At 39.7% G+C, this 10633-nt stretch overlaps 1 protein-coding gene across 3 annotated transcripts; it reads left to right on the forward strand.

Moving 5' to 3' along the window:
* The first annotated feature begins 1318 nt into the window (after nt 1–1318).
* Nucleotides 1319–9782, forward strand: LOC139564476 (uncharacterized). Of its 3 annotated transcripts, XM_071384028.1 has the most exons (10): nt 1319–1449; nt 2421–2451; nt 2596–3180; nt 4013–4060; nt 4555–4824; nt 5047–5082; nt 5189–5245; nt 6888–6957; nt 7190–7241; nt 9689–9782. In XM_071384028.1, the coding sequence occupies exons 3-9, from the start codon at nt 3024–3026 to the stop codon at nt 7209–7211; spliced, it is 660 nt and encodes a 219-aa protein (XP_071240129.1). In that variant the 5' UTR covers nt 1319–1449; nt 2421–2451; nt 2596–3023; the 3' UTR covers nt 7212–7241; nt 9689–9782. The 3 variants fall into 3 exon arrangements, with proteins under 3 accessions (XP_071240129.1, XP_071240127.1, XP_071240130.1); XM_071384026.1 differs by having other exon boundaries at nt 7190–9782; XM_071384029.1 differs by having other exon boundaries at nt 2599–3180; nt 7190–9782.
* Nucleotides 9783–10633: the final 851 nt, after the last annotated feature.

Genomic DNA, 10633 nt, shown 5'->3' on the forward strand with positions numbered 1-10633 from the left:
GATGCGTTGTGAAAGTGTTTGATGAAGGCATTGTCTGTATAGTTTTTTTGGCCTTTTCCCCCAGCATTGTCCCAGCCATATCTGCGGCAGCAGGAGCAATTAAGTCCTCCACAATAGTATGGGGCTTGCCTGTCCTAGTCACTTGGTAGCTCACCATATAAGAAGCTTCTAGCCCCTTCTTGTTAAAAGGTATCTGTTGCTTTTATACATGTCTTACTACTCAAAAGTCATCTTAATTCTCGCTCAAACAACTCCTGTGGCTTATTTTTCAAATTGGCATGTTTTGTTTCTAAATGTCTGCGCAAGAGTGGAAGTTTCATCGAGTTGTGAGATAATACTTTTGTAAATATAACACACTGTGGCTGAGGAAAGGCACTACTCCCAAATCAATGTAGTTCTCATCATATTTTTGCCTCTTTGATGGTCCAACGTCCCGGTCTGTTGTTCGGTGCTTTCCCGGGTAAGGGGGCAGTAGCTCTTCGGCTGCATCAGATTCACAACTGTCAGTGTTCATGCTAGCTGGACTAACAACAAATGTAGAATTACTGATGCTAGCATTGGATGTGCTCGTGGAAGCAGAACAACTTGTGTCATCGACAGGTGCAGGTGTAGTACTGCTGGTAGTAGCAGTACTACCAGTAGAGCTGGTATGTGTATCTATGGACGCGGGCCTTACTTAAAAAATATATATTATTCATTTTCAAACAAAACGGAATGAGCAGCAGCTACGTTTGCCTACATACGGACGGTTAGTGGAATTCCCGCGAGAGATTTACGGTTAATGTGATTGGATCAATTATTTGATAAGGCTACCTTTATTTCACATTGTGTTGTTATTATTTCGCTGAACACTAGATGGCTCATTTTATTTTTGGGTAGTGAAACGAGGCTACTCAGGCAAGAAAAAAAACACCCGTTGGAAAATATAAATGGACTGTTTGAAAATGTGATGTGAAATATGTTTAAATGTGAATCACGTTTTTATTTGGCGTACCCCCGACGGCATTGCGCGTACCCCAGTTTGGGAATACCTGACCTAGAACAATAAAGGGTCCTTCAACTTGTCCATGTAGAAGAACCCTTTATGGTTCCAGGTAGAACCTTATCACCCAACAAAGTTTAGAAGCCTTTATTCTAAGAGAATGAACCCTTGCCCCTGTAGAAGAGCCCTTTAGAGCCGGTTTTCTATATGTAATACAGCTTTATTTTTAGGCTAATATGAATAGGCCTATTATGCCCATGCACATTTGAAGCACCAGGAGGAGATGTTTCTCAAATTTCAATTAAGTTCAATCACTCTTTATATAAGGATCATACCGGTACTATCCAGTTCAGCATGTGTATTTTCTTGAAAGTTTGTTAAAGCATACTGTGGGCGACATCTGACAACTGACACGTACTGGGCTCACTCAAACTTCGCGACAATGCATATTATTATCACAAAGTTGAGTAAGTCTACATTCAAATATATCATCTAACTTAACTTGTATGATTTTAATGTTCATTATTGTGCTCGGAATAGCCTATACGTTCCGGAGTTTAACTGTACCGGTTGGGCTGAGTAAGGCCTGCTAAGCTATTTCTGAACTTTGTAGACATATTGCGCGCAGAAGGCCGATAATTCTTCTCCGATAATACGGTCACGGAGGAAAGGTGAAAACTGTATGGGGTTAGTTATCATAGTCTTTGATATGGCTTTGCATGATAAGCCAAGATCATAAAATAATACGTTTAAGGGTGTCTTTCATAAAACAATGTCTATGAACTTGGGTGACAGTCAGAATTGCAATGAATACTATTATGCTATTAAGCATAGCCTAAATGGAACATAACTTTTTTTATGTAGCCCGTGCAGAATAGCCTGTATTTCGTGGGGTAGTCCTAAATAAATGTTTGCCTGCCTTAAACTCGTAGTTTTAATACGACTTCAATTTTGCCAGGTGAGTCATCGACATCATTTATGATTATCACATTTTGGAAGATTAATGGTTAATTCAGCTTAATCGTTATCCTATTTAGTGTGTGTAATTGGTCAAATATAAGCTATTATAGTAGGACTTTTGTATTTATATTAGCCTGTGCTATTTCTCTTGACCTGTTCTTTTAGATATATTTTTTTTAGATAAGGCGCGTGTAACTCCAATAACGTGTGACATGCCATTTACAATTCCAATAGTTAGTAGCCTAGTAAAGAAAAAAGACCTGTCCTCAGACATCACAAGGTCCATAACGCAACTCATACTCTACAAAAACGTAGCGTTTTATTTTGCTTGGCGTTATTTTGCAGTAGATCATTAATGTGTAAGCATTTAACGGCTGATGAATTTAACTAGGCCTACATCATATTCTCCAGGCCCCTATTTACGTTTTCCCAACGTCACGATAATGATTCACAATTACTATTTTTATTTACCCCACAGGTAGATCATTGCAGCATGCTCAGGAAAGTGGGTAAGACTACAAATAACTCGTCTGTGTGTGCACACACACGTTTGCTTATATCATGGATTGGCATTGACCATGGCAGGTTAACCCAGATGATAAATTGATTCAATGTCTTTGTATTGATTCAATGTCTTTGTGCTGGCTTCTCAGCAGATATGCAGCACAGCATCTGGACTGATCATTACCCTGAGAAAACACCACATCAAGCTGAGAGTGACAGTTTTGTAAGGCCCATCCCTAGCAAAACAGAGAGAATAAAAGGACTCAACAGCTACAGGACACCAGGAGTGCCTGTTACTTGTGCTAATCTACCTGTGCAAGTGTCTGAAAGCCCTAAGGATCCTTGAGTTATCTCTGGTCGTGTTAAGAAAAATGGTCAAGTGGATGATTTCTACACTCATGGGACTGACCAGAGATCTACCCGCCCAGGATGTGTCTCTACAGTGGTGAAGAAAATGTTATGAGTCTTCAGGGGATCACCAATCCAAAATGGGGGTGTAACAGGGTACAAGAGAGAGGCAAAATGGAACATTGCTACCTACAGAAGAGATGAAGAGGCCCCAAATCTTAAATTAACCATGGCTCAAAGTCAGGAGTCGAAAGGCCTCCCACTTCCTGTCACCCAGCGACTTCCTGTTACCCAGTGTGTGAGTGAACTTGCAGCTCCTCGTCAACAAATGAAAATGACCTTTGACAGAAGAAGAGGGGCTGGGATGGAGCATGTGAAATATACTGGTATTTATTTTTCCTTTCACTTGAATTGTTACGTGTTTGCAGTAGCGGTGCGTGGGTAAAAATCACTGGGGAATCCAAGCCATGTGTTGTGATACTTGTGTTTTTTACTCTAACCTGTTAGTTCATATGCCTTGCATATGCCTTGCGACCATGATATATAGGCCTAAGGCCGAGACAATAAGAAGACAGTGGCAGAATTTTTTTTTAAACACACCTTTGTTTCATCACAAAACCAGAGAGCAACCTCTGTCCAGTGAAGTCCACAAAGCAAGCATATTGCATTTAACAAACAGTTACATGATCTACAGCATGGTCAAGCAAGTTAATGTTTCCGAAATTGTCTGACCACTAAACAACTATTGATTTAGAACCACGGAAAGTTACCGCAAGTCGCGAAGAAAACAGGAGCTGCCTCCACTCTTCCAGCACCATTTCAACTTCAACCTCATCAAATCACCTATGCTTAGTCTAATACAGTGACAACTAAAAGATATCAAAAACAATTTAGTCCAATTAACGTAAGCTAAATATCATGTGGCTGTCAATGGTTTGGACTTCTGTGTGCTCGTGCAAGTAGAAAAAGACATGTTGACTCACCCTACTTGTAGAGAAACACCAATGTCATCCTCCTCTCTTTCACGTTGATGAAACAGTCTATCACTCTGTCAAACAGTACACTGTGTTTGCAGTACTTCTGATACTTTTTTAATTCATTCATGTTCTATTCCAGCTTGTGTTGGAATCAATAACGTTGAACAAAATAGGTGCTTTTGGTGATTGTTACAACAATGAAAACAAACAAAAAAATAACCTTAATGTCCTGTGTTTCCAGTGTTTCTTCAGGTCTTAATCGTCACTGCACTAATTCAAGACTCTGATGGTGAGCTCTGCCTTTTTATCCGTTTGCTCTTTAAATGTTTAGAGATTATTTTTGCAGTGAAAAGCTCTATACATTCTGATGTGTGTTTAGATTGATAGAGCAGCCAGTCATGTAATGAGCTCAACTTGACTGACACACATGCAGGAAGTGGAACACTCTCTCAGGAAAACTCCTGTAAGTGAGGATGTGTGATCAGTTTATACTAGTAGAGGCATTCTCTCACTTCCTCTGTTTCACCCTCTCCCTATGTCTCTTTCCCACCCTGTATGAGATATGTACTGCTTTAAACAACTAAGCAACCACAGATTTTTAGTTGTGTGGCATTTTACTATTATTTTCAAATCCATCAATAAAAATGTCATGGAGATTTTAAAGTTAAATCCATCTATATGATCAACCTTCTGAGGAAAATGTAATATTCCAAATGTGTTCATTTTAATGTTCCTACTTGCTGCCTTTGTGTTCATCCATACCTCCTTTTCGTGTTATCTCAGGAAGCTGTTCAGCCTGCAATGACGACAGATGTGCAAAAGTGCAGACAATATATGGATCGAATGACACCCTAGTGTATCAGAGAAGTAACCCCATGGAAAACCTCACAAGTTGTTCCACCACCGCTGCACCACCTCCTCAGAGTCGGAGGTGTGTTTTGTGTCTTCCTGATATCGGAGATATAATCCTCTTTTGCTCAGACAGCTGGGAAGCAGCTGGGCTGCTCGACTGGGAGGTTGATGGCATCCGATTGAAAAACATCTTTATGGTTGGTAAGTATAACATATGGCTAAAATAGGACTCAATAGTGAATTAAAGCAATGTGACAAAACAGATTTTGATAACATTACTATTCAACAGTCAGGATGGGAAATGTATCTTCAGTTGCATATTGTCTTTTGTTTTTTTAAATGTGATTTGTTATTCTATAAATAAGTAATTTAAATACCCTTCCCTCAATTGATGTTTATAATCATTAACTGTTTTAATGACAGACTGCCCAGCGATGAAGACTGTTGATCGTGTAACAGGTAAACATCTGTTAAAACATTGATGTTAGAAAATAGAAAGTGATATATTCACCTATAAAGATCAATACCATATTTCTAAATCAAATATGATTTTGTATCCCCTAAGACCTTATCCCTGGTGAGATTTCTGGTACCCTCAACCCTGGTAGGATTGCCGGTATTGGTATGTATCTATGTACCAGTAGTGCTTTAAAAATATATATTTTTGGTGTTTTGTGTAACTTGAATAAACACAAATTACCTATATTTTTTGATACTAGAGTTGGGAATGTCAAGACCAAAATATATTTTGTAGTTTTTTAAAAGTATGAAAATAATGTCAGCAAAAAAAGAACCGTCCTCTCACTGTCAACTGCGTTTATTTATGTGTAAATATTTGTATGAACATAACAAGATTCAACAACTGAGACAAACTGAACAAGTTCCACAGACATGTGACTAACCGAAATGGAATGTGTCCCTGAACAAAGGGAGGGGGGAGGGAGGGGGGGGGGTCAAAATCAAAAGTAACAGTCAGTATTTGGTGTGGCCACCCACTGCATTAAGTACTGCAGTGCGTCTCCTCGTGGACTGCACCAGATTTGCCAGTTCTTGCTGTTAGATGTTACCCCACTCTTCCACCAAGGCACCTGCAAGTTCCCAGACATTTCTGGGGGGAATGGCCCTAGCCCTCACCCTCCGATCCAGACGTGCTCAACGGGATTGAGATACGGGCTCTTCGCTGGCCATGGCAGAACACTGACATTCCTGTCTTGCAGGAAATCACGCACAGAACGAGCAGTATGGCATTGTCATGCTGGAGGGTCATCTCAGGATGAGACTGCAGGAAGGGTACCACATGAGGGAGGAGGATGTCTTCCCTGTAACGCACACAGCGTTGAGATTGCCTGCAATGACAACAAGCGCAGTCCGATGATGCCGATGATGATACACGCCACCCCAAACCATGCCGGACCCTCCACCTCCAAATCGATCCCGCTCCAGAGTACAGGCCTCGGTGTAATGCTCATTCCTTTGACGATAAACGCGACTCCGACCATCACCCCTGGTGAGACAAAACTGTGACTCGTCAGTGAAGAGCACATTTTGCCAGTACTGTCTGGTCCAGCAACGGTGGGTTTGTGCCCATAGGTGAGCGACGTTGTTGTCGGTGATGTCTAGTGAGGACCTGCCTTACAAACAGGCCTACAAGCCCTCAGTCCAGCTTCTCTCAGCTTATTGCGGACAGTCTGAGCACTGATGGAGGGATTGTGCGTTCCTGGTGTAACTCGGGCAGTTGTTGCCGCAATCCTGTACCTGTCCCGCAGGTGTGATGTTCGGATGTACCGATCATGTGCAGGTGTTGTTACACGTGGTCTGCCACTGCGAGGACGATCAGCTGTCCATCCTGTCTCCCTGAAGTGCTGTCTTTGGCGTCTCACAGTACAGACATTGCAATTTATTGCCCTGGCCACATCTGCAGTCCTCATGCCTCCTTGCAGCATGCCTAAGGCACGTTCACGCAGATGAGCAGGGACCCTGGGCATCTTTCTTTTGGTGTTTTTCAGAGTCAGCAGAAAGGCCTCTTCAGTGTCCTAATTTTTCATAACTGTGACCTTAATTGCCTACAGTCTGTAAGCTGTTAGTGTCTTAATGTCCGTTCCACAGGTGAATGTTCATTAATTGTTTATGGTTCATTGAACAAGCATGGGAAACAGTGTTTAAACCCCTTACAATGAAGATCTGTGAAGTTATTTAGATTTTTACAAATTATCTTTGAAAGACAGGGTCGTTTCTTTTTTTGCTAAGTTTATGTTTATCCATAGGGGTCTTCTGTGCTGGGATTGGCCTCGTGTCAGTGTTGGGAATCTGTTTCTGTTATTGCAAGATTGAACGGTATGTACACAATTTAAGATTAATAGTTTAAGGGTCCTCTTATCCAGATTTTATGACCTCTTTAAAATATCAAGTTATAATTAGGAAGGCTATTCTCTATTTTATATCATCTAACCACAACATTCTATACAATAAAATGCTAATGTATTTATTAAAACAGCTACAACTAATAAAATTGCTAAACTTTTATGGCTCAATGTTATTTTCTCTCTCCCCTTTTGTGTTTTTACAGCGATCGTCAAGAGAGGAGATAGGTTTGGTCCAATTTGTCCCCCACCCCTCAGGTGATGGTTAAGACAGCTATTGCTTGAACAATCTTTCTCCTATTTTTAATACTAAGGCATGATTTATTTCGATATAAAAAAAACAATCTTGGATCTTAGCCAGATTTTTTATATGCGTTACAAAGGACAACTTGTCATCAATCCAGACACCCAGGTACTTATGTTGAAAATCAAGCTCAATTTGTGCTCCATTTATAGCGCACATATGCAGGTCCTCAGGGTCAACATTTCGTGACCTAGAGAACTGGATGAGCTTGGTTTTACTTGTATTTAACACTAATTTAAGATCTGTAAGTGATTTCTGAATTGAATCAAAGTCATGTTGAAGTTTAACCCCATCTATGAAGATGGCCTGAGTTTTGTCGCTAAGATAATCCTGAAACCATAAACAGGCTCTATATCCCAGGCCTACTCTTGGTCATTTCTTCAGCAAAACAGAATGATCAACAGTGTTGAACGCCTTTGACAGATCAATAAACAAGGCAGCACAGCTCTTTTTATCATCCAAGGCATTGACAAGATCATTAACAACTAGCGTGGTTGCTGTGGTAGTACTATGCCCAGGCCTAAACCCGGATTGGTTTATATTAAGAAACAATTATCAGATAAAAAGGAACAAAGTTGTACATGAACCAAGGATTCAAGAATTTTAGCTAAACAATGAGTCTTGAAATGGGGCGATAGTTGTCAAGATATTTTGCATCCCCACCCTTATGAAGTGGCAGATTTCCAAGCTTTTGGAATACTTCCTGATAACAATGTTAAATAAAAAATGTGGTTTACTGAGCCAGCAATAAGGGGTGCTGCACACTTAAGCAGACCAGGATCCAAATGATCAGCCCCTGTGGCTTTTTTTTTTTGGTCTAATGTTAACAAAGCATCCAGGACTTCTTTATCATTGAATTTCCCGAAAAGAAAACTCCTGACCAGCATGTTCAGTATCATTCAATAGATTTTCACCATCTACATCCAAACTACTCTTTTCAAGAGCTGCCTTTGAAATACATTCAAATATAAAGCCTGCAGAGATAAAATTGTGATTAAATCCATTAATGATATCAATTTTGTCAGTAAAAGGGCCAGATTCTAAATGAATTTATTGGGGAGAGAAGAGGAGTTACAACCCTTCAGTGAATTAACAGCTTTCCAACATGTAGCTTGGTTCCCTGTACATTCAGATAGTGTATTAACATAATAATCAGATGTTGCTTTTTTTTTTTTTAAACTAGTTTTACACACAGACTTCAACTGCCTAAATGACTGCCAGTCCGGGCCCCGAGTCTGTGAATCTAGCTTTGGCCCATGCAGCATCTCTGTTTTATATGACTTAAGATAGCTCTGGACTGAACCAAGGGCAAGATCGATTTTGTATTCACATTTTTTAAAGGGAGCATGTTTAACTACAATACAATTGAAAACATTTGAGAAGTGGTTCAGAGACAACTCTGGGTCTGGTATAGATGCAATACAATCAAAGTCACCTAAATAAAAGGTAAAAAAAAAGGCCTGTCCATTGAAATGTTAAAAATGTATCTTGTTGATAAAATGAGGTTTGGATCGAAGCATCCGTATATCCCTGACACATGCAATGGGACAGTGGTCACTAATATCCAAAGCAAATACCCCACTCCAAGCATATTTCTCTGGAGTATTTGTAAATATGAGGTTAAAGTCAACTTCGTAGGGTCCTTTAAGTTTGGACGTGTGGGCTTTGTAATCAGCTGGGTCAAATTTAGATTAGCACAAAAATCATTTAGACAATCAGCATCCTGCATTCCCCATGCAATATTAAAATCTCTGGCAATCAACACCTCTGGGGTAATGGAAATGGCAATTAAATCAGTGAGTTCGTTTAGTACACACTTCTTGGCAGAAGGTGGACGATAGATTCCTGTACCTGTTATTCTTGAGTTTGAACACAACTGAAGACTTAAAGCCAACAATTCAAATAGTTTAGGACTGGAAGTAGCCTTTAACAGAGAAAGAAAGATTCTTTGTGTAAATAGCAACACCGCCACTTTTGCCTTTCCTATCAGCCATGAACATATTGTAACCATCCATAGCAACATCAGAGTCCAGGGTTTTACCAGTTAACCAAGTCTCAGATACAATAAAAACATCAGGGTCTGCCTGTGAGGCCCAGATCTTGACATTATCAATTTTAGGTAATAAACTACCAATATTAACATGTAAAAATGTCAAACCTTTTCTGCATTAAAAATCATACGGAGTTTCAAAACTTTGAGATTTCAGAACAAGAGGATACTCAAAGATTGGATTATACCTATTAGGAAAACAAAGCAGCAATAACAATGACATTTCTCCAGTTAGCACCATTTGGCATGTCACCACTTTCAGATACAACATGTGGAACTCACAGTGACCAATGAGGAGATGGTAAACACTGACTTACATGTAACGCTAATATTGTCCTCATATCTATTTAGTTGACCAACAACCTTCCCAATGTTTGATGACAACAGCCGGGAGCCATTTTCACCCAGGTGAATTCTGTCTTCCACAATAAATCTATCAAAGCTGTCCTTTGTGTTCGGTCTCTGCTTCACACTGCACGCTCAACCCAGATCCAAAATAACCTGTTGCTTTACACCCTGAGACATACATGTATACTGACATTCATTTGGTGAGGTGCTTCCTAACCCCAACTATGTATCCTATATTAAGGTTTTTAATTGATTTACTATTGAATCAAATCTGACAAATGTGAAAAATTATTGGGCTGCCAATATTTTGTCACCATCTATGTAGCCAGGCCTAGTGAGAAAACTTCATAGTTAGGAGACAATTATTCTGGTTTCAATGTTATGCACCTGGATTACATTATTATTATGTTCATTGCATTGAAAGGGATCTCTTATCTTTCATATCTGATAGTGATGTGAAAAATCTGAACCAGCTAAAATAAAAGGTACTTTATGGGTAAGCATCTGTATGAAAGGGATTGAGGAATCCCAATCAAAACAACTGAAGTAAAGCCAGATTCAGGTTGGATATTCGCCTGTAGTTTTCCTTACGTCCACCAACAGCAGTTAGGGACCGTCAACATAGTGACAAATCTAATTGATCAAATTTCAATAGCTCTTTAACCATTACTCCTAAAACTTTCAAAACTGGTTGTAGCTAACCCAAATGGCATAGACACACAGTGCACACACTTTTTTGTCGATTTACATCTTGCACTATTTTAAATTATTTAAAATAGCTCCTTGGTCATGTGACCTACTGACTTCAAACAAGGTTCAGAATGTACACTCAGTAGGCCTACACATTGCACACCCTTCAGTTTGTCCATTTTAATCTCACACGATTTTACATACATTTTTCTAACTTCATAATTTCAATAGCTCCTTGGTCATGTGACCTACTGACCT

Source organism: Salvelinus alpinus, chromosome 35 (genome assembly GCF_045679555.1).
Source record: "Salvelinus alpinus chromosome 35, SLU_Salpinus.1, whole genome shotgun sequence".
NCBI lineage: Eukaryota > Metazoa > Chordata > Actinopteri > Salmoniformes > Salmonidae > Salvelinus > Salvelinus alpinus.

Coding starts and splice junctions, on each gene's coding strand:
- LOC139564476 (XM_071384026.1), top strand. CDS start 3,024: ATGGCTCAAAGTCAGGAGTCGAAAGGCCTCCCACTTCCTGTCACCCAG. Junction 5,083..5,188: donor GACTGTTGATCGTGTAACAG/GTAAACATCTGT, acceptor GTATCCCCTAAG/ACCTTATCCCTGGTGAGATT. Junction 5,246..6,887: donor TGGTAGGATTGCCGGTATTG/GTATGTATCTAT, acceptor GTTTATCCATAG/GGGTCTTCTGTGCTGGGATT.